Source organism: Symphalangus syndactylus, chromosome 5 (assembly GCF_028878055.3).
Source record: "Symphalangus syndactylus isolate Jambi chromosome 5, NHGRI_mSymSyn1-v2.1_pri, whole genome shotgun sequence".
Classification (NCBI taxonomy): domain Eukaryota; kingdom Metazoa; phylum Chordata; class Mammalia; order Primates; family Hylobatidae; genus Symphalangus; species Symphalangus syndactylus.
In genome coordinates this window covers 80,570,966-80,594,274 of record NC_072427.2, presented here as the reverse complement: position 1 = coordinate 80,594,274, position 23,309 = coordinate 80,570,966, and the positions used below count along the sequence as shown (strand labels likewise).

The following is a 23,309-nucleotide window of genomic DNA, read 5'->3' as shown; positions in this document are numbered from 1 at the left end:
ATAGTTGTTTGATAAAGTATATTCATTGGTTTATATGAGAAACTTTAACGTGTGCTTTGAATTTCACTTATACTTTAGGCCCTTCAAGAAACCATCGATGCTTTTCATCAAAGGCATGAAACCTTCAGAAATGCAATTGCAAAGGATAATGACATTCACTCAGAGGTTTCTGTGAGTTGAATTAAATTCTTAACTTCAAACGCTTTCATATCTTTACAGGTGCAGAAGATCTGTCTAATCATTTTGTTCTCCAACCTTTTCCCTTTACAATGTCAGAACTGGCTGGTTAGACAGAATCTCATTCTTTCTTAGATGAACACAATAGTGAGTGACTTTTCATTCTACTTGAACTTCTTTGAATTTTTCTTATTCTTTTTTTTTTTTAAACAGAGTCTTGCTCTGTCGCCCAAGCTGGAGTGCAGTGGCGCAGTCTTGGCTCACTGCCACCTCCGCCTCCCGGGTTCAAGTGATTTTCCTGCCTCAGCCTCCCGAGTGGCTGGGATTATAGGTGCATGCTACCATGCCCAGCTAATTTTTGTATTTTTAGTAGAGAGAGGGTTTCACCATGTTGGCCAGACTGGTCTCGAACTACTGACTTCAGGTGATCCGCCCGCCTCAGCCTCCCAAAGTGCTGGGATTATAGGTGTAAGCCACCGCATCCAGCCTTATTCTTGAGTTTCAGAATGTGGTTTGAGCAATATAGTTAAAGTTCTTTCAAAAAATAATAATAAAGGGGAATTACAGTTTTTTTCTATTAAAATTGAATCTTTCTTCCCTTTTTAGACTGCTGAGCTAGGGAAAAGAGCCCCAAGATGGATCCGAGATAATGAAGTGACAATGTGTATGAAATGCAAAGAACCTTTCAATGCACTGACACGAAGGAGGCATCATTGTCGAGCGTGTGGATGTGTAAGTGAGACTCTTGATCATTAAGCTTGCTGGTAACTGTATAAGTGATGTCAATGTAAGTGAGATTTCTCTTTTTTTTTTTTTGAGACGGAGTCTCGCTCTGTCGCCCAGGCTGGAGTGCAGTGGTGCCATCTCGGCTCACTGCAAGCTCCGCCTCCCGGGTTCACGCCATTCTCCTGCCTCAGCCTCCCGCATAGCTGGGACTACAGGCGCCCGCCACCTCGCCCGGCTAATTTTTTGTATTTTTTAGTAGAGATGGGGTTTCACTGTGTTGGCCAGGATGGTCTCGATCTCCTGACCTTGTGATCCGCCCGCCTCGGCCTCCCAAAGTGCTGGGATTACAGGTGTGAGCCACCGCGCCCGGCCCGTAAGTGAGATTTCTTGATCATTAAGGTTGCTAGAGTGAGCCGAGATCGCGCCACTGCACTCCAGCCTGGGCGACAGAGCGAGACTCCATCTCAAAAAAAAAAAAAAAAAAAAAGGTTGCTAGTAACTATATAAGTGATGTGAAGTCATCAACTTGGGACACACAAAAAAATGACTTTCAACAAATCACTTAATAAATTTATGTTGGTGCCAACTATGTGCAGAGGACTGTGCTGAGGCCTGGAGAAAACACGTTAGAAAAAATGTTCCCTGGCTTTACAGAGCTTACATTGTAATGGAGAAGACAGACAAATAAGAATTTCAAATTCCTATAGATGAAATAAAAAGGCAATTGAGAAGTTAAAAATGGACAGTATTAGTAACAGAGGAAGATTTGGAACCAATTTTGGTTAGAAAAAGAGACCTATCTGAGGGGTTGGTATTTAAGTTGATGCTTAAAAGATTGAGAAAGGGGCTGGGCGCGGTGGCTCACGCCTGTAATCCCAGCACTTTGGGAGGCTGAGGCAGGCAGATCACCTGAGGTCAGGAGTTTGAGACCACCCTGACCAACGTGGTGAAATCCCGTCTTTACTAAAAATACAAAATTAGCCAGGCGTGGCGGCGCATGCCTGTAATCCCAGCTACTTGGGAGGCTGAGGCAGGAGAATCACTTGAACCCAGAAGGCGGAGGTTGTGGTGAGCTTTGATCGCGCCACCGTACTCCAGCCCGGGCAGCAAGAGTGAAACTCCATCTCGGAAAAAAAAAAGGGGGGTTGAGAAAGAGGTAATAATCAATAGAGACAGGGAAAAACTTCAGACAGTGAAAGTCTATATGCAAAGACCCTGAGGTAGGAAGGAACTTGGTCTATTCATGAGACTGTCAAAGGTCGTGAGGCTGGAGCATGATGAGTAAGAGGAGGAATGTTAGATAAATAATGGCCAAAGGATGTCTATGAGAAACAAGAATAGATGGAACCCACAGTACAAGTAGATGTTCTGGCTTTGATGAGGAGAGGTAAACTTCCTCCATTATATCAGAGAGGAAAAAGAAAAAGATGGGTACAAATGTGGGTGAGTTGGCGTTTTTGTTGCTCTAGTGGTGAGAAATGAGGGAGTTTAGGTGCAATATCTATTTATTTGTTTGTTTGTTTGTTTTTGAGACAGAGTTTCGCTCTTGTTGCCCAGGCTGGAGTGCAGTGACGTGATCTTGGTTCACCACAACCTGTGCCTCCCGGGTTCAAGCGATTCTGCTGCCTCAGCCTCCCTAGTAGCTAGGATTACAGGCATGTGCCACGACACCTGGCTAATTTTTGTATTTTTAGTAGGGATGGGGTTTCTCCATGTTGGTCAGGCTGGTCTTGAACTCCCTACCTCAGGTGATCTGCCTGCCTCGGCCTCCCAAAGTGCTGGGTTACAGGCGTGAGCCACCATGCCCAGCTAAATAGATAGATAGATAGATAGATAGATAGATAGATAGATAGATAGATAGATTTTTTTTTTTTTTTTTGAGACAGAGTCTCACCCTGTCACCCAGGCTGGAGTACAATGGTGTGATCTTGGCCGGACACGGTGGCTCACGCTTGTAATCCCAGCACTTTGGGAGGCCGAGGTGGGCGGATCATGAGGTCAGGAGATCAAGACCACGGTGAAACCCCGTCTCTACTAAAAATACAAAAAATTAGCCGGGCGTGGTGGTGGGCGCCTGTAGTCCCAGCCACTCGGAGAGGCTGAGGCAGGAGAATGGCGAGAACCCGGGAGGCGGAGCTTGCAGTGAGCCAAGATTGCGCCACTGCACTCCAGCCTGGGCGACAGAGCGAGACTCCGTCTCAAAAAAAAAAAAAAAAAAATGGTATGATCTTGGCTCACTGCAACCTCCACGGTTGCACCACCACACCCGGCTAATTTTTTTGTATCTTTAGTACAGACAGGGTTTCACCAAGTTGGTCAGGCTGGTCTCAAACTCCTGACTTCATGATCTGCCCACCTCGGCCTCCCAAAGTGCTGGGATTACAGGCGTGAGCCACCTCACCTGGCCCCATTTAGGTGCAATATCTGTATGTTCACTGAAGAATGAAGTAGAGTCATCAGTTGAAAGTTTAGGGGAAGGAGGAGGAGATGGGAGATTCAAGAAAGAGGACTAAGTGTGAAAATCTTCTCTGGGCAGAGAAAAGTGAGCCTAGTAGAGAAACAAAGGTGGACTTGGGCACCTGTTAGAAATTTACAGTTATAAATTTAAAGGGACACTAGTCAGCTTAATGGCAATGATTTTTCTCTAACAAGATACAGCAACTCAGGCCAGCGAAGGCAGATAGCAGGGTTTATCCAGAGTAAGTATAACGAGAAAAACACTGGAAGAGAAGGGAAGTATTTGCATCAGAGAGTTAATAATGAATAAGAGAAGTCTCAATTGGATAAAAAGAGCAGGAAAGCTAGGAAACAGGCTGATGGTTAATGAGAAAGTGGTGGGGTCAGTGGACGGAAGAATTTCGATAAGTTCGGAGATGTATGGTAGCGGACATCTTGGGGCCAATGAATTAGAAATAAGAGAGATGTTGGTGAAAAAAATGGGATATGTGAACCTGGCATGCACAGATACGGTTCACCCTCTGGTGGTGACACAGTCCCGGGGGTGACCGTGAGATTGGATCCTAAGCTAGACTGCACGGCGCTGGCAGCAGATATATAAGGCAGTAGAGTTGGGCTTGTCATGTGGATGTTGAAGTCCACAGACATTGTGGTAGGGCAGAGAACTATGATCCATTAGTGAGAAATTCCTGAGCGAGTGGGTGTGGGGCAGATGATGAGGAGATGCTAACTCAGTAGAGGAGATGGGTAGAGCCAGATGATGATGGGCCTCAGAGCTGCCAGGGGTTTTTGAAGGCAAGAAAAGAGTCAGGGAATACAAGCCTCAGTGCTCAGCCCTGAGATCTCAGAGGTGACAGAAGGTGAAGTGGTGAAAAAAAAAAGCCTCCACTAGAGAAAAGAGCCTGAGAATATGGAAGAGTTTGCTTCTAGAGTGAAAGGTCCAAAGGTCCCAATGGAAGGGCATGGAGGGGAAAGTGGGAGATGGGGACCGAACTAGATTAAATTATGTACAGAGGCCAGGCGCAGTGGCTCACACCTGTAATCCCAGCACTTTGGGAGGCTGAGACGGGCGGATCTCCTAAAGTCGGTAGTTCAAGACCAGCCTGACCAACATGGAGAAATCCCGTCTCTACTAAAAATACAAAATTAGCCGGGCGTGGTGGTGCATGCCTGTAATTCCAGCTGAGGCAGGAGAATCGCTTGAACCCGGGAGGCGGAGGTTGCGATGAGCCGAGATTGCACCATTGCACTCCAGCCTGGGCGACAGAGCGAGACTCCATCTAAAAAAAAATTACGTACAGAGCAGTATGTTTGGGGATGAGGCTGAGAAAATAACCAGAGAGCTGGGCCTTTTCCTGGAATCTGAGATAAACAGGAAAGTGGGGCATGACATGGAGTGAATTCTACTGGTATTTGAGATAAGGGTAGGCACCCAGACCTATTGCCATGATCCCAAATGTTTCCGTGGTGGCATGGCAGCCTAAAGGATGGTGCTTCCTGAGAATCTAAAGAACCATGCTTCACCCTGAAGATACACATGTTATATATTGGTGGACACAAGCTGCTTGGTATTGGAGTAAGCACTGCAAGACAGGGACTGGCAGGAAACTGAGGCTGGAATGGTGTAGGTAGGATTCAGCTCATTGAGAGCCAGCGATGCCACGGTAGGATGCTTAGATTTGATCACACTTTAAAGGGAACTGGTTCAGTGAAGAAAGAGTTGAGGGAATACAGGGAGAAAGTAGTCAGGAATGACTTTAATGTTAAGATTTGGGTGACTGGATAAATGGTAGTGTGCTATTAACTGACATAAGAAATAGAAAAATGAAGCAAGCTGAAATGAAGGGGAGAGGAGCAGAAATAAAAATAACAGCAGTTACCATTTATGATGTACCAGTGCCAGGCATTGTTTGAAGTGTGTTGTGTATACTGTTGCTTATAATTTCTCAATTCCCCTGTGAGGAAGGTTCTATTTTCTCCATTATATAATTCAGAAATGGACTCTTAGAAAAGTTATAATATGTTATTTCTGTTATTTGTTTTTCTTTTTTCTTACTCTCTCCCTGTGGGATTCAATTCAGATATATATAACATCACCTCATTCCATCTTCCATGTCTCTCCTGTTTTTATCTCTGTGTCTCTCTCTATAGCATTTTATTCATCTCTATCTCCCGTTTTGTTCATTTACTCTTCAGTTGTAGCAAATCTGCTGTTTTGTTCATCTTTAATTTTAATTATTTCCAAAAGTTTTTTCCTTCCAAATCTGCCTGATCATTTTTGATAGTTGTTTGCCACTTTATGTTTTCAAACATTTCTTATGTAATTTTCGAATTTGTATCTAATAATGTCAGTAGCTGAAGACATTTCAAAGGTTCCAAATCTGTTGTTTCTACTAAATTCTAGTTCCTGGAGCCTTGCTTTCTGCTGTAATTGGTCTCTTCTCATTGTGAGCTCGTATTTGGTTGATAGTTCATTATCTTCCTTTCGTAAGTTTTGGCATAATGACCAAGTCTCAGGTCAGCTCTCCCGTGTCCTCCAGGCCCCGTGGACTGTCTCCTAATCCCAGCACTGTCCATCCCAAGCTTGGTTTGTGCTATTCATTCACCGTTACAATTTCAGCTTACTGTGTGTGTGCTGTTTTGTTTGTTCATTGGGTTTGGGGGCCTTGGAAAGTTCTCTTACTTCAATGTAAAGAAACAAAGCATTACAATTATTTGCTGTATTTTGTCCAGGATCCAGTTGTATTATAGCAAAATTCTTCTCAAAGTATCTACCTAGACTGTCATACCGACAGCAGCAAGAGTCAAAAACATATTTAATCGTGGTTATGTATTTCATTATGACTGTTTACATAGTCTTTCTATATCCTAAAGTTATATAAACTTCAGCTGGGCATGGTAGCTCACACCTATAATCCCAGCACTTTGGGAGGAAGGTTGAGTCAGGAGGATTGCTTGAGGCCAGGAATTTGAGACAAGCCTGGGCAACATGGTGAAACTCGGTCTCTACCAAAAATACAAAAATTGGCTGGGCGCAGTGGCTCATGCCTGTAATCCCAGCACTTTGGGAGGCCGAGGCAGGTGGATCACAAGGTCAGGAGGTCAAGACCATCCTGCCCAACATGGTGAAACCCCGTCTCTACTAAAAATACAAAAATTAGCTGGGTGTGGTGGCGTGTGCCTGTAATCCCAGCTACTCGGGAGGCTGAGGCAGGAGAATGGCTTGAACCTAGGAGGTGGAGATTGCAGTGAGCCGAGATCACGCCACTGCACTCCAGCCTGGCAACAGAGTGGGACTATGTCAAAAAAAAAAAAAAAAATTAGCCTGGTGTGGTGGCTCACACCTGTAGTCCCAGCTACTCAGAAGGCTGAGGTGGGAGGATCGCTTGAGCTCAGGAGGTCAAGGCTGCAGTGAGCCAAGATCACACCACTGCACTCCAGCCTGGTTGACCCCATCTCAAAAAAATTTAAAAAAGTTATATAAACTTCTATAAAAAGCTATAATTTTTCTGGTTTTTGTGTTTCTATGATACTTTATAAATTCCCCTGTTGTTTATGAAGTTTCAAGTTCCTTATCCAAAAATATGTTTCCGATTGTAAGTTAATAACGATATTGCTAATATTTAAATGTAATGATGCTACATATTAACATAGTGTGATCATGATTTGGTCAGCCATTGAGCTGAGTTTCATACGGAAAAAGTGAGGAACAAACTATGGAATGAAGCTGGAGAGAGGCAGTGGCAGTTTTTGGAGGCCTTGTCAGCCAAATTAAAGATCACAGCCTTTCTCCTAAAAGGAGTGGGAGACACAGAGAACAGCAGGTGTTCACAGTGTTGTCAGCGAATATATTATTTGTGTGCTTAAGTGCAACAATTCTTATTGATAGTTGTTTTAGCTTATTCTTCCTATTTTCCTCAGACTTATTTTTGACTCACTGTGGTACTTGTGTGATCAAAATTAAATTGAGAGCAAACAGCTTTTTTTGAGGCAGAGTCTCACTCTGTCACCCAGGCTGGAGTGCACTGGTGCGATTTTGGCTCACTGCAACCTCCGCCTGCTGGGTTCAAGCAATTCTCCTGCCTCAACCTCCCGAGTAGCTGGGACTACAGGCGGGCTTCACCATGCCTGGCTAATTTTTTGTATTTTTAGTAGAGATGGGGTTTCACCATGCTGGCCAGGCTGGTCTCGAAATCCTGACCTCGTGATCTGCCTGCCTTGGCCTCCCAAAGTGCTGCGATTACAAGCATGAGCCACCATGTCTGGCCCAAACAGCTTTTTTATCAGGGTAAGACTTTTAAAAATCCATCACTGAGTTTGCTTGAAATGATTTTTGGTGTTGACATACTTGCCTTCAGTAAGCAAAGAAAAAATGTGTTTGCGTGTGCATTGTCAAAATACTGTGCTGTGATTTGAAAATAAACAAAATGGATGGTATGAGTTTGCAGTTACAGGTATGTCTAATTCTAAATCCCAGAGTAATTTCATCGTAATTATGAGCAAACAGTAGACCATTTTTTTTTTTTTTTTTTGAGACGGAGTCTCGCCCTGTCGCCCAGGCTGGAGTGCAGTGGCGCGATCTCGGCTCACTGCAAGCTCCGCCTCCCGGGTTCACGCCATTCTCCTGCCTCAGCCTCTCCGAGTAGCTGGGACTACAGGCGCCCGCCACCACGCCCGGCTAATTTTTTGTATTTTTAGTAGAGACGGGGTTTCACCGTGGTCTTGATCTCCTTACCTCGTGATCCGCCCGCCTCGGCCTCCCAAAGTGCTGGGATTACAGGCATGAGCCACCGGAATTTTAAATGCTATAAACCTACACCAAAAATTTGACTAATATATTTTCTTTAATACAATTTATCTACTATAAATTGAGGGGGAGATATACTTCTATAAGCAAGAAGATAATGTGTTAAACTAGAAGATTTTAAACAATTCTATAATAGAGAAAAGTTATCACTAAGAAATAATACACATTTGCATCATATTCATTCATTCATTGGCATTCTGTAAATGTTTATTGTGTGTCTGGTGAGCAAAATATTCAAAGACAGTCTCTCCTGGAGCTTACAGCCCTGTAAGGGAGATAAACAATCAAATAATAATACAAGAATAAAATTAAAAGCTATAATCAGTGCCATGAAAGAAAATGCAGGGAACACTGACAGGAGACATGCTGTGTCCTGGGGTTTGGAGGAGTCCTCCTTGAGGAACTGGAGTTTGAGCCAACATCTGAAGGGCGAGCATAAGTTAACTCAGTGAAGCAGAGGAGAGAGGCAGGGAGCATGGCCTTTGGGAAGTATAAGAAGCCAGTGTCACTGAAGACAGAGTCCAGAAAGAGGGCAAATTATGCAGGACTTTGTAGGCCATGATTAAGATTTGATTCTTCAGCCAAGAGCAAAGGAAAGACTGAAAGATTTTAAATAGAGGAGGAATAAATCAGAGTAGCTTTTTTTTTTTTTTTTTGAGACAGGGTCTTGCTTTGTCACCCAGGCTGGAGTGCACTAGCACTATCTCCCTCTAGGCTGGTCTGGAACTCCTGGACTCAGGCATCTGCCCTTCTCGGCCTCCCAGAGTGCTGAGGTTATAGGTGTGAGCCACCACACACAGCCAGATTGGCATTTTTAAGAGGGCGTCACTCCACTGTTCGGAAGCTATTATAGCTTGGGGGAGGTGTAAGAGTGGAGGCCTGTAAACCAGTAAGAATGCTACGAGGACCAGTCACAAGCCTAGAAAAGAAGCCAAACGAAAACACCATGGACTTGGGTGCTTATAAGGAAGTTGTGGAAAAATAGATTGAAGAAATATTTAGGAAGTAAAATCAGCGGGACTTTGTAAAATGGAAAATCTTTGGGTAAGATCGAAAGAGGTTCTGGGGATGACTCCTATGTGTCTGACACAGGACCAGTTGTATGACTGCCCCATTTCCTGCAATAGAGAGGACTGTGAGAGGGGACCGGGCTGGGAGGAGGGGGTGGGATGGGCTAAGAGAGACCAGGGAAGTTCGTGAGCAGTTTGGAAAGGATGTTGACGAACATCCAGAAGTATGAAGAGTCAAAGTCTTTGAAGATCTTCTACCTTTCGAGGCCAGGAAAAGGATGAGTGAGCAGAGCTGGTCACAAACAGGGTTGAAACACCTTGATACGTACTTCTAGTGTCTATGGGGATGTTCCTTTTCTAACAAAAATCTGCCTTCTATGCTTAACATTTTCTCATTTATTATTACCTGTAACTGATGACTGTTTAAATCGTATCCTTTAAATATGATTACTGTTCATTTTTCTTTTAAATTTAAGGTGGTTTGTTGGAAATGCTCCGACTACAAAGCTCAACTTGAATATGATGGTGGTAAATTGAGCAAAGTTTGCAAAGACTGTTATCAAATTATAAGTGGATTCACAGACAGTGAAGAAAAGAAAAGAAAAGGAATTTTAGAGGTAAGAAATATTAAATATTGGATATCTTTTAGATTTTTTTTTTTTTCAACAGACTCTTGCCCTGTCACCCAGGCTGAAGTGCAGTGGCACGATCTCAGCTCACTGCAACCTCAGCCTCCCAAGTTGCTGGAATTACAGGCCCACGCCACCATGCCTGGCTAATTTTTGTATTTTTAGTAGGGATGGGGTTTCCCCATGTTGGCCAGCTGGTCTCGAACTCCTGACCTCAGGTGATCTGCCCACCTCGGCCTCCCAAAGTGCTGGGATTACAGGCATGAGCCAAAGCACCCCAGTCTAGATTTTTACAGAAGAAATAATATCCTCTTGGCTATGAGGAATACAAATAATATATCTTTGTTATTTCTTTGAGTGTTTAACAGTTTGTATAATGAGCAAGATTTATGCTTTTGTTCTATTTTGCTGACTTTTGGGATTCTGCTTGGTTGCATAGAAAAGGGGGGCTGCTATTTAAATCAACATGCATTTAAGAATGAAATACATTGATTTCGTGGCAGTAGCTATAGCCAAATATTTCAGTATTAATTGGCATCTCTTCTTATACCCAAATTATTGTAGTATGTTTTCTATAAAGGAAAGCTTTTACTCTCAGTTTCGTCATATTGGCTTTACAAACCACGTTAGATAAAAGTGCTATTACCTGACAGACTTTTCCAACTTCTCACAGTAAAATATCTAGTTTACTATAGTCATTTAATTGCCAGTGATGGTAATCTGATAACTACATTGAAATATTATTGAAATGTCTCCCAAGTTAATTTGACTACTGTTCTAGAAAAACTTCAGAACCCCCCCAAGGCTGAGAACTATAACGCAGCTCATCTGAAATGAGTTTTACATCTGGAGATATTAACAATATAAGGGACAGGTTATATAATAAGGCCTTTGTGGCAGTAAGTTCAGGGTAGCTTGGAAAGTCTATAGAGGAACAGGCTCAGGATCAAAATGCTATGTATCTAAAATCATAGACATACTTGGTTTAGTAAGAATCTCTAAAGAGGCTGGGTGCAGTGGCTCATGCCTGTAATCCCAGCACTTTGGAAAGTCGAGGCAGTTGGATCACGAGGTCAAGAGATCAAGACCATCCTGGCCAAATGGTGAAACCCCATCTCTGCTAAAAATACAAAGATTAGCTGGGTGTGGTAGCACATACCTGTAGTCCCAGCTACTTGGGAGGCTGAGGCAGGAGAATCGCTTGAACCCGTGAGGCGGAGGTTGCAGTGAGCCAAGATTGTGCCAGTGCACTCCAGCCTGGTGACAGAGCTAGACTCCATCTCAAAAAAAAATAAAAATAAAAATAAAAGAAAGAATCTCTAAAGAATCAGGCCGGGCGCGGTGGCTCAAGCCTGTAATCCCAGCACTTTGGGAGGCCGAGGCGGGCGGATCACGAGGTCAGGAGATCGAGACCATCCTGGCTAACACGGTGAAACCCTGTCTCTACTAAAAATACAAAAAATTAGCCGGGCGTGTTGGCGGGCGCCTGTAGTCCCAGCTCCTCGGGAGGCTGAGGCAGGAGAATGGCCTGAACCCGGGAGGCGGAGCTTGCAGTGAGCCGAGATCGCGCCACTGCACTCCAGCCTGGGTGACACAGCAAGACTCCGTCTCAAAAAAAAAAAAAAAAAAAAAAAAAAGAATCTCTAAAGAATCAGTAAGCATTTATTGAGCATTTACATTGTGTAAGCGTACAAGTATACCTGTATGTACACTTACAGGTGTACAAAGGTCACTTCTGTTAATTGATAAAGGGTTACAAACTTCAAGGTCCATTTGAGGCTAAGTGTAGCCCCACACCCTAAAATCATTCTTCCAGGGTATAGATGTTACTCGTATGGCCTACCAAATTGGGGCTTTCGCAGGCAGTAAGGATGGAAAGACATGCTTCATTGGACATCAGGAACACAGCCTCAAGACTTAATAGCGGCAACTGATGAGACTGGCACAATATAATGAGTCGGGGAACTTGGTTTTAGGGTCAGCTTCAGGCCGTATCTCTGAAAAATCCCTAGCTAGTATTTTAGAGAACCTTATACTTGGGGAAAAATTAATCAATTACTTATTAGGTCAACTCATATAATGAAATAAATATATAGTATGAAGTCCATACATAGGAGACAAGTATGTACATGCACACATTAACTTAAGTGCATATTCGATTCTGATTTTGTACCAACTAGTATGTTATATGCCCTAGAACAGTGATGAACACACTTTCCTGTAAAGAGTCAGAGAGAAAATATTTTAGTCTTTGCAGACCAAGAGGCCAAACCAAGGATATCACATACATATTTGTAAGAAGAGAGAAAACAAATTGCCACATTTTTTTTTTACAAAATTAAAATTATATTTATTTAGGCTTTTTAATAATATGGATCAGCTGGGCGCAGTGGCTCATGCCTGTAATCCCAGCACTTTGGGAGGCTGAGGCGGGTGGATCACAAGGTCAGGAGTTCGAGACCAGCCTGGTCAACATGGGGAAACTCCGTCTTTACTAAAAGTACAAAAATTAGCCCACGTGGTGGTGGGCGCCTGTAACCCCAGCTATTCGGGAGGCTGAGGCAGGAGAATCACTTGAACCTGGGAGATGGAGGTTGCAGTGAGCTGAGATTGTGCCATTGTACTCCAGCCTGGGTGACAGGGCGAGACTCTGTCTCTAATAATAATAATAATAATAAGGATCTACTAATAAGAATGGAATTCTTTGGGGAAGGATAACCTTTCACTTAATTGGAATCTGAAGTTAGCGTTCCCTATCATCAAATTAATTGTAAGTGGTCCCGTAAAAAAACTTTCCCTGGCTCATGGGCCATACAAAAACAACTGGTAGGCTGGATTTGGCTTGTGGGCGATCGTCTGCTAACCAGTGCTGCTTTAAAAATTGTCTGTGGCCAGGTGCGGTGTGGCTTACGCCTGTAATCCTAGCACCAAGGCTGAGGCGGGTGGATCACCCGAGGACAGGAGTTCGAGACCAGCCTGACCAACATGGTGAAGCCCCATTCTACTAAAAATACGAAAATTAGGCCGGGCGTGGTGGCTCACGCTTGTAATCCCAGCACTTTGGGAGGCCGAGGCGGGCGGATCACGAGGTCAGGAGATCGAGACCACGGTGAAACCCCGTCTCTGCTAAAAATACAAAAAAATTAGCCGGGCGCGGTGGCGGGCGCCTGTAGTCCCAGCTACTAGGAGAGGCTGAGGCAGGAGAATGGCGTGAACCCGGGAGGCGGAGCTTGCGGTGAGCCGAGATTGCGCCACTGCACTCCAGCCTGGGCGACAGAGCGAGACTCCGTCTCAAAAAAAAAAAAAAAAAATACGAAAATTAGCCAGGCCTGGTGGCGTGTGCCTGTAATCCCAGCTACTTCGGGGGCTGAGGCAGGAGAATTGCTTGAACCTGGGAGGCGGAGGTGACAGTGAGCCAAGGTTGAACCATTGCACTCCAGCCTGGGCAACAAGAGCTAAACTCCATCTCAAAAAAAAAAAAAAAAATTGTCTATGATGAAGCATCAGTTTTTTTTCCTGAACTATCATAGATCACTGTTTCTGTAAAATACACTATAATGCACTTGGTTATCATCACAAATTCAAATTGTTATAAAAGTTTAATACTTACTCCTTCTTTGTGTGCTTACCAGAAACTGGTAACAAAACCATTTGCAGACCTGGAGACCAACATGGATAACACTAAGTAGCACTACCTGAAGGGTTTCGGAGACAGAAAATAGAAGCAAACCAGTTAGTTTCCATAAGGCATATAATAAAAACTACCATTTAGTTAAATGGTTTTATTCCCTTTTTTAGTATTTTTTTTCCTTTTTTTTTTTTTTTTTTAGACAGAGTCTCGCTCTGTCACCCAGGCTGGAGTGCAGTGGTGCGATCTCAGCTCATTGCAATCTCTGCCTCCCCAGTCCAAGCAATTCTTATGCCTCAGCCTCCTGAGTAGCTGGGATTACAGGCATGTGCCACCACACCTGGCTAATTTTTTTTTTTTTCTTTTTTAGTAGAGGCAGGGTTTCACTGTGTTGGCCAGGCTTGTCTCAAACTCCTGGCCTCAAGTGATCGACCTGCCTCTGCCTCCCGAAGTGCTGGGATTACACGTGTGAGCCACCGCACCCGTCCTTTTAGCCAACAATTTTTATATTAGGAGGCAAAACAGAAAAATTAAATGGCTCTATGTATTAGTCTGTACTCACACTGCTATAAAGACATACCCAAGACTGGGTAATTTATAAATAAAGGAGGCTTGGCCAGGCGTGGTGTCTCACGCCTATAATCCCAGCACTTTGGGAGGCCAAGGCAGGCAGATCACGAGGTCAGGATTTCGAGACCATCCTGGCTAACACAGTGAAACCCCGTCTCTACTAAAAGTACAAAAAATTAACCAAGCGTAGTGGTGGGCGCCTGTAGTCCCAGTTACTCGGGAGGCTGAAGCAGGAGAACGGTGTGAACCTGGGAGGCAGAGCTTGCAGTGAGCTGAGATCACGCCATTGCACTCCAGCCTGGGCGACAGAGCGAGACTCCATCTCTAAATAAATAAATAAATAAATAAATAAATAAATAAATAAATAAATGAGGCTTAATTGACTCACAGTTCCACGTGGCTGGGGAGGCCTCAGAAAACGTACAATCATGGCAGAAGGGGAAGAGGCACATCTTACATGGTGGCAAGCAAGAGTGAGCAAGTGTATGAAGGAAGGACTGTCAGACACTTACAAAACCATCAGATCTCATGAGAACACTCAAGATCATGAGAACAGCATGGGGGACACTGCCCCCGTGATCCAGTTACCTCCTATCAGGTCTCTCCCTCGACACATGGGGATTATGGGGATTACAATTCAAGATGAGATTTGGGTGGGGACACAGGGCCTAACCATATCACTCTACAAAAATTGATTGCACTGAAAAAGTCTTTAATTAGGTGCACTCAAAGATTGCTGGTTACTATTTGCCTTTTTGCTATTATGTTCTTTCTTAATTGAAGTAGGTATAGCATTGTCGTTAAAAGTTCAGGCTCTGTTCTGGGCACAGTGACTCACCCCTATAATCCCAGCACTTTGGGAGGCCAAGTTGGGAGGATTGCTTGAGGCCAGGAGTTCAAGACCAGTATGGGCAATGTAGTGAGACCCTGTTTCTACAAAAAATTTAAAAATTCTCTCCCAGCTGCTTGGGAGGCTGAGGCAGAGGATCAAAGTTCAGACTCTGGATCCAGACTCTCTGGGTTCAAATCCCAGCATGCCAATGTGTGATCTTGGGAAAGCTATTTAAACTCTGAGCCTCAGAAAAAATGAAAATACTACCTTCTCAGTGTTGGTGTGAGAATTAAATGAAATAAGACATGTATTGAGCTAAGAAAAGTGCCTACATAGTGAGCAATCAATAAACACTTAACTCTTTAAATTCAAGGTTTAGTTATATAAAGAGCTAAAATTGGCTTAAATATTTTCCGTGTTAAAATGTTTAAACAATAATTGCTAATGAATCTTTTTTGGACAGTCCAGGGAAACATTTTATATAAACACATTGTACTTTGTGAATATTTCTCTATCTGATTTGTTGTGTGTTCATTCTCTCTTTCCATTTTTCTAGATTGAATCAGCAGAAGTATCTGGAAACAGTGTGGTCTGCAGCTTTCTTCAGTATATGGAGAAGTCAAAACCTTGGCAGAAAGCTTGGTGTGTGATCCCCAAGCAAGACCCTCTTGTGCTGTACATGTATGGTGCCCCCCAGGTATCTACACCACATCTGTCTGAAGGGACAGATGCCCTTGGGGGCAAGGGGAAGCGAGTGGACAGTGGACTCAAAATCTGTAGAACAAGAGTTCAGGCAGTTGCACTGTTTCGTTAAAATTGAAAAATAGTGAGTAAAGTTCAGGTTTGTTGTTTAAGCTGATTGATTCATTTTATAGCCTATATTTTCTTCAGTCTGTGGATCATCTGTCCCCTTTCTTGTCTCATTCAATGGGTTTGAGAAAAGATGAGTTGAATTAGGAATGAGCATGAGGAGAAGGGGAAGCAAGAGGGGAGAAACAAGCGTTTTTAATGATAGGAAACATTAAGAAAAGACTCTTTAATTTTGTTTTTGTTTTTATTGTTGTTGTTGTGTTGTTGTTTTCTTTGTGACAGGGTTTTGCTCATGTCTCCCAGCCTATAGTGCAATGGCGCAGTCCTGGCTCACTGCAACCTCCACCTCCTGGGTTCAAGTGATTCATCTGCCTCAGCCTCCCGAGTAGCTGGGATTACATGTACCCACCACCACACCTGGATAATTTTTGTATTTTTAGTAGAGACAGGGTTTCACCATGTTGATCAGGCTGGTATTGAACTCCCGACCTCAGGTGATCTGCCCACCTCTGCCTCCCAAAGTTCTGGTAATACAGGCATGAGCCACTGCGCCCAGCCAATTTTGTTTTTTATTTTATTTTTTCTTTTTGCTCAATGGATAGATATCTGAAAAAGGAGTTTGAGAGGAAGAGGAACTTAAAATCAGTCTTGCATTATCATTCAGTAACAATTTTTTTGACAACCCCACGTATATGGATCTGAGATAAATCTATGGGAACAATGATATGCAGGTTTAGCTTTTAACAAGAGCAGCACCAGGTCCTAAGATTGTGTCGTGCTTGAAGAACCAAATGTACAACACTTAAACCAGTTATGCATTTACTCTGAAATATAAAAATTTTAAATATACCTGTTGTATTTCAGTCTATAAATTAAGGGCTGGTAAAATTATTTTATTTTGAAAATAGACTGAAAATGACAGGCTATATAGTTTACTCTCCTTTATTGCTTTTCCTGTAAGCTTTCTATGTCCATAAATAAGTTGATGAGGGAATGAAGGAATCACCAAATACAACTGCCTTTAGTAATGAGATTATCATTAATGTTTGCTAGTTTAATACAGTATGATGGCGACTGTTTTCTTCCCCTTTTCATTGAATGAAGAGTTGAAAGGAATCTTTTCACAGAGAGGAGGGTGTAGTGTCTCTGAGTCCTAGCCGATTCGGGTGTCAGCTCTCATTCATTCAGCTGACACTATCAGCGGCCTCACGTACAGGCTCTGTACTAAGCAATGGGATTGCCCTCTGTGCCCATGGAGAACTCACCGTTTAAGTCTGTTTGGGACGGTGATAGGAAGAGAGGTTTAGTAGGAGCAAGAGATACGCTTAACAAGCAAATACATCACCTGCTTTTAATGTCTGATGTTTTTTCTTTAGGACGTCAGAGCCCAGGCCACCATTCCACTTCTGGGCTATGTGGTGGATGAAGTGCCAAAGAGCGCAGACCTGCCACACAGTTTCAAACTGACCCAGTCCAAGTCCGTGCACAGCTTTGCCGCAGACAGTGAGGAACTGAAGCAGAAGTGGCTGAAAGTCGTCCTTTTAGCCGTCACAGGTGAGACACCAGGTGGTCCGAATGAGCATCCAGCCACCTTGGATGGTCATCCTGAACCTAAGAACAAATCAGAATGCTGAACTCCTCCAGGACCAGCCACGGCGTGGAGGTCTCACGACTCACAGCCCAAGACATTCCCAGCTCTCCTTACACATCTGCTAGCACTTTATGTTGAAAAATATAGGCTCATAAATGCATCTTCTGAGGACTATTTTCCTATGTTTATGTACTCTTAGTGAAATTAGTGTGCAGAGTCATTCTACCGATAAAGTTTTGAAATAATGTGAAAACTGGAGCAGTTTTTGAGCTATTGAGCATATTTTGAATATGTGCTTTTTTGTCTTGAAGAAATGCTGTCAATTGATTCTGTCACCGTCAGGTTAGAATGAGCACTTTCATTTAAGAAATCCTTTCATGTCTTCTTCTCTTTCACATGTAGGACCTGGAACAGTTTGAAAGATATACCTCCATGTTGCCAAAATAGATCCATGGTGAAAAATACAGGGACAGTTGAGGCTATTGTATTAACTTATTTAATTTAGTTTATAAATCTCTAGCTGCATAAATGATGTCTGTTCTTTTAAAAAAAAAAAAAGGACAAATTGTTGGTGTTCAGATTTTCGATTTATGAAGAAAAGATAACTTGTTTTTGTAGGAATACTCCTGAGAATGTCTTAAGTATATAGCAATTATGTATATATAGTATTAAATATATATATTATACATGCTTTTCTCTTTAGCTTTAGGTTCATATTCATCTCTAATTTATTTTTTAAATATAAAGCATGGTTTATCTTGGAATTGAGCAATGTTCTAAACTGAAGAAACGTTTTGGTGATTTATGTTTTGCTGATTGGCATTTGAGGGTATTGATATTTTTCTAATAAGCGGTGATTTATGTGGCATGGGATATATTTGTGAATTCCAACAGTACTTTTAAAGTACCATTTTTTGTTTCTGTGCCTATTTAAAACAGTGCCTCTCTTAGAAGGTGCTATTAATATAAGATGAGGGTTCAGTTAATGCTTCAGTCTTGATTATTCTAAGATTAAAGTGCATTTTGGTCACTGGGACAGTCAAAGTCGTACAGGTTATTTTACCGTTTACAATCCTATAATTATTGCAGTAGTTAACATCAGCATGTACAAAAATTTTCACCAAAACCCAAACTTTATGAGACGCCTGACCTTTTACAGAACTAGGATATGTGGAAACCACATTTATCGTAATGTTTTTCTTTTCCGTAAGACGATTGAGCATGGTTAAATAAGGTCTCTATATAATGAACACTTAAGATAACTGTATGGGCCTTTTCCTTTCTCAGAATGAAACAAAATCCACATGTGATAACCTGTGTTTGGGGCGGGGGCTGGTCACATGATTCCTTGTCATGAAGGCTGCTCTTCACTCTTTTGTACTTGTGATTAAAATCTCACACTAAGTTTACTATTTAACTTCTTTTTCTCAAATTAAACCTTTTTTTATACTGTCATACCCCAAACATTATCACTTTTTAATGTACCAGTATGCTAGAAATCTACAAGAATGACCCCACTATCTTTAGTATGTCAGGATTACACCTTAGATACAGAATAGAATTTGAGACTGCCACACATTTATTCAGGCCTTGTTACTTTAAGAAATGTCTTATTTTTTCCACCCCAAAGGAGCAAGTGAACCAATTATTGCTGACATAGTTAGGTTCCCTTCCTCCATAAAAGGGAGGGATCATTAACATTAAACCAAATACATGGAGCCGAAAAGAGATAAAAGTAGCTTCTTAGGCCCCATTAAATCAGGGAAAGACTAGAAGAAATTTTACATTGCTTCTCTTTTTTAATGGCCAACGGGGTATGTGTGTGATGTATACTCAGAGTGGTTTTTTGGAAAATTAAACTATAGCTATAGATGATGCTTTGGTTTTCTTACTCTCAAGAAAAGAGAAGCAATGGAAATACAGAATGATTAACTGGGGAAGGACTTTTGTAAGCGTGACTGGAACGATGGTAATGTATGGGCCAATGGGAAGATCTATGAGTTAGATTATTTTTGAAAATGATTTTTAAAAGCAAGAAGACTGCACTTTCCCTACCGAAACAGAAGTAACATGGACACACTTAAGTTTTGGCTCAATAAATATCAATGTTATTTAACTTAGATCATTGAAAGAATACTCATGTAAAGATAATGTCATTATCATGCTCTTAACAGTCGTTATCTTTCATTTTTTAAATGAGAAGCATTAATACTAGAAGAGAATTTCTGGTTATCTGGTCACCGTATTCACTTTCCACCCCACATTCTTCAGCTAAACACAAAGAGAAGCAGTGAAACAGCCTTACCTGCTTCTCTCTTACTAAAGAATCACTGATGTTTTTACTCAATGAAAGGTAAAGGAATACTCTTAGCCATTTATTAAACAGTTCAACCAAGAGACCTCGAAGTGTGATTGATGATAAGAATAATCAATGCCTTTTCCCTTCCAAGATACTTGAGCCATCATGACAACCTAAAAATATCATTGGTTGCTTTCCCATTTAAACCAACGTTCCCTGTGGGTCTTAATTCTTTATTTTCACTCATTTGGTGCTTTCCAGGTCATCTTTTCTTTAACGTGCCCTTCCTCCGAACTTTAAAAAGTACTTCCTTGACAAAATTTCTGTTTATTACAAAACATTTCAATATTTTAAGCTTAAATTTTGCTTTTGCTGAAAGCCTACCATTTGACACGTTAAGTATGAAATACAGTGCAGACTTTTATCTTGGTTTTAAGTGGAGCTCGACAAGAAAAAACACCAGCCACTTTCGTAATAATGGCATCACAGTGTCATCATGTATGCAAGCAATAAAACTCTTTAGGGTATGGTTTTATACTGAAAATTTAATATGAAGGCCCCTTGCCACAAGAATATAGATAATTATTAACTTTCTAGATGTGATACAGTAATTTGAATTGCAGAGTATAAGGAAGGGAAATGGGAAGGGGCATCATTCCTTGGATTTTAAATAACTATTAAGAACATTTTTACTTTAACAAAGAAAATGGATAGAAAAAGCACATTTTGTTTTCCATGAAGTTTAATTTGACATCAGGTTTGTGTACTTGTCTTCACTAGGTGACTTAACTTACCCCAATTTTTTAAAAAATTATTAAACTTTTTACAGAAACTAACCTTTTAAATGTACCCTTTCCCCATATATATATATATATACACACACACACGTTTGGATTTTTTTTTTAAGAGCACTTGTTCTAGTTATAAATGTATAAAGAAAACGATAAAGTTTGTGGTACTGCAGGGTTGTTAAATATTCTTTGATGCTTTCTAAAAACTTTTATCAAAAATACTTTTGAGTTCACAATTCTGTTTTACTTTTCCTTGTCCCTACTTTTTGGAAACAGGGTGGTTGCTTTTATTTGTTTTCTGGTTATATTCAAAGCCTTAAGTTCTCAATCTGGGCATATTGTCTGTGATAAATTTCGATGATCTTTCTGGACTAGATACAACCTGAGTAGCAAGCACCAACTGGAGCAAGTAAACTTCTAGGGAACAAGCGTCTTGGGTTTTACAGGTGTCTTTGCTATAATGCAGAGTAGATTAATGAAGATTTCTATATCATATGATATTTGTGTTAGTGGGTCTAAGATTAAGCACATGATATTTATAAGCTAAAATTAACTCAAAAGTCAAGAATGTCTTAATGTTTTCATTCTTAAATTTTATATTCTCCAAGAATGTATTAGTGTATGAACTGTGGCCAGCCAGTTCCTGTTCTTCAGACTGTATTGACATCTGTAGTGGATCATGTTGCTTCTTCATTCTTACCAATTTTATTAGAATCAAACTACTTGTTATTTTCATACTATTGTCTACTATAAATTCTCAGCTTTAGAAAATGACTATGATACATAAAGACCACTAGGTCAACTTTAAAAAACCCTTTCTGTGAATTTATACATGTATGTATATATGTAAAAACACTGTTGATTTGCAATTCTGTCTTTCCATAGAAATGAAGTTTTTCTATCAAAATTGTTTAACTTAAATATTTTAACATAAATTATTTACATGGCTCTTTATATATGATTCATCCTTATATATACCCCTTAATCACATAGTCATGAGAAGATAACTTTGCTTTCTTTACAGAAAGGGCAGAGAGGAATAAGATAAGAAACTGAAACAAGCAAGAATGAAGAGAGATGTGGGGGTGAGACTGCTGGTCTCCAGACCACAGCAATGTGTTTTAAGATAAGATGAAATATTTTAACTGCAGAAGGGATATAAAATATAAATCTATGTAATTACATGCTGATGGGATCCGTTGCACCCAAGTTTTTGACCTTGGCCTGTAAATGCTAGACTATGATATCTTGTTACTTTTTTTCTCCTTTGGGCTTTTAAAAAATAATTTCATTCTCAGATCATTTTCTGTACTGTTTACTGAGGCAAAAAAAAAAAAATCTGAAGTCAATCATGGTCTTCTACTTTCTGGACTGAGCATTTGGTAGAATGCAGTATCTTTCCCTGTGTTTTGACATGAAATAGTACATGGCTTCTACAAGATAGTTTTAACTTGTTGGGGTCACTGGGAGTTATATGATGGTCAACCCCTTTTCCTAAAATTCATTGTGGTAGTTTTAGTGGAAAATGTAAATCAAGAAATCTCATATCATACTTTAATAAATAAATACCAAATACATAGTGAAATATAGGTTTGGGAAGAAACTAGTCTGTGGGGACCATTATAAGAGAATCACATTATATATTACACAGTATATGGATATTGGAATGTATCAGTTGGTGGGGGGTTCTCTTCATTAGCCAAACAGTCATGTCTGTCTGTATATAAGACTTTTTTTTTTTTTTTTAACCAAACTAGCATTTCATTTTGTGAATGACAATTGACATTTTAAAATAAGCATAGGCCGGGCATAGTGGCTCACGCCTGTAATCCCAGCCCTTGGGAGGCCGAGGTGGGCAGATCACTTCAGGTCAGGAGTTTGAGACCAGCCTGGCCAACATGGTGAAACCCCATCTCTACTAAATAAAAATAAAACAAAATAAGTGTATCTGGGCCGGGCACGGTGGCCCATGCCTGTAATCCCAGCACTTTGGGAGGCTGAGGAGTTCGAGACCAGCCTGGCCAACATGGCAAAAACCCTGTCTCTACAAAAATTAGCCAAGTGTGGTGGCGCACGCCTGTAATCCCAGCTACTCGGGAGGTTGAGGCAGGAGAATTGCTTGAACCCAGGGGGCAGAGGTTGCAGTGAGCTGAGATTGCGCCACTGCACTCCAGCCTGGACGACACAGCAAGACTTCGACTCAAAAAATAAAATAAGCGTATCTGGATTTTTCTTTTGAATTCTTGACTGATAAGTTTGAGAATGTATGTTTTGGGAATTTTACAGTTGACTCAAGTGTGAAAGTATACACGAGTAATTTTTCTTTTTTAGCTATGTGAATGTAAAATACTTGCAGATAATGTATATATTGTGTAATATATGTATATTTGGTCATAAAAGCAGATAATTGGAAACATTGTAAAATTAAGCACTTTAATTCCTATAAAATATTAAACATTTGTATCTTGTAAATAAACACATCCTTAAATTAATTCCAAACCTTTACATGGTATTTCAGCTCATGTTCAGTTCACAGTGATTTCAGTTCTGCTCAGGAAAGTTACTCCAGTAAGATACTGATACTCCTACCTCCAACCTACCCTCTGCCAAAAAAAAAAACCGTGTAAGTCTTTCAAGAATAAAGCTTATGACAGACTCAGGGTTCTCCAAGTATAGAAGCAGTGGCTTCTCTTCGTTATAACTCCAAGTATAGATCTCCAACACCCGACAAAACAGTGCTGCTCCATAGCCAAGGAAACGACTGTTTTGCTCCATAGTTTGTGGTGTTTGCCTACATTCTAGAGGCTTATCCAGTGGGCCTGCAGTGTCCGTGGGAGATTGGTTCCAGGACCACTCACAGGTACCCAGATCTGCTCATACTCAAGTCCTGGGCTCTCTAGAACCCACGGATACCGAGTCGAACCTCTGTATTGGTGGGTTTTGCATCCTGATGGAATACCGCGTTTTCATCCACATTTGGTT

At 41.3% G+C, this 23,309-nt stretch overlaps 1 protein-coding gene across 11 annotated transcripts in view; it reads left to right on the top strand.

Annotated features, from left to right (window-relative positions):
• Window positions 1–22,819, top strand: part of FGD4 (FYVE, RhoGEF and PH domain containing 4) — a 261,542-nt gene extending 238,723 nt beyond the window's left edge. For 8 of the 11 annotated variants that reach the window (XM_055280153.2, XM_055280151.2, XM_055280160.2 and 5 more), the window contains 5 exons: window positions 79–171; window positions 784–909; window positions 9,654–9,794; window positions 15,393–15,533; window positions 17,023–17,397. In XM_055280153.2, coding sequence (XP_055136128.2) covers window positions 79–171; window positions 784–909; window positions 9,654–9,794; window positions 15,393–15,533; window positions 17,023–17,280 — 759 coding nt within the window. In that variant the 3' untranslated portion in view covers window positions 17,281–17,397. The other 3 variants (XM_055280152.2, XM_055280156.2, XM_063639210.1) reach the window with 2 other exon arrangements.
• The last annotated feature ends 490 nt before the right edge of the window (window positions 22,820–23,309 follow it).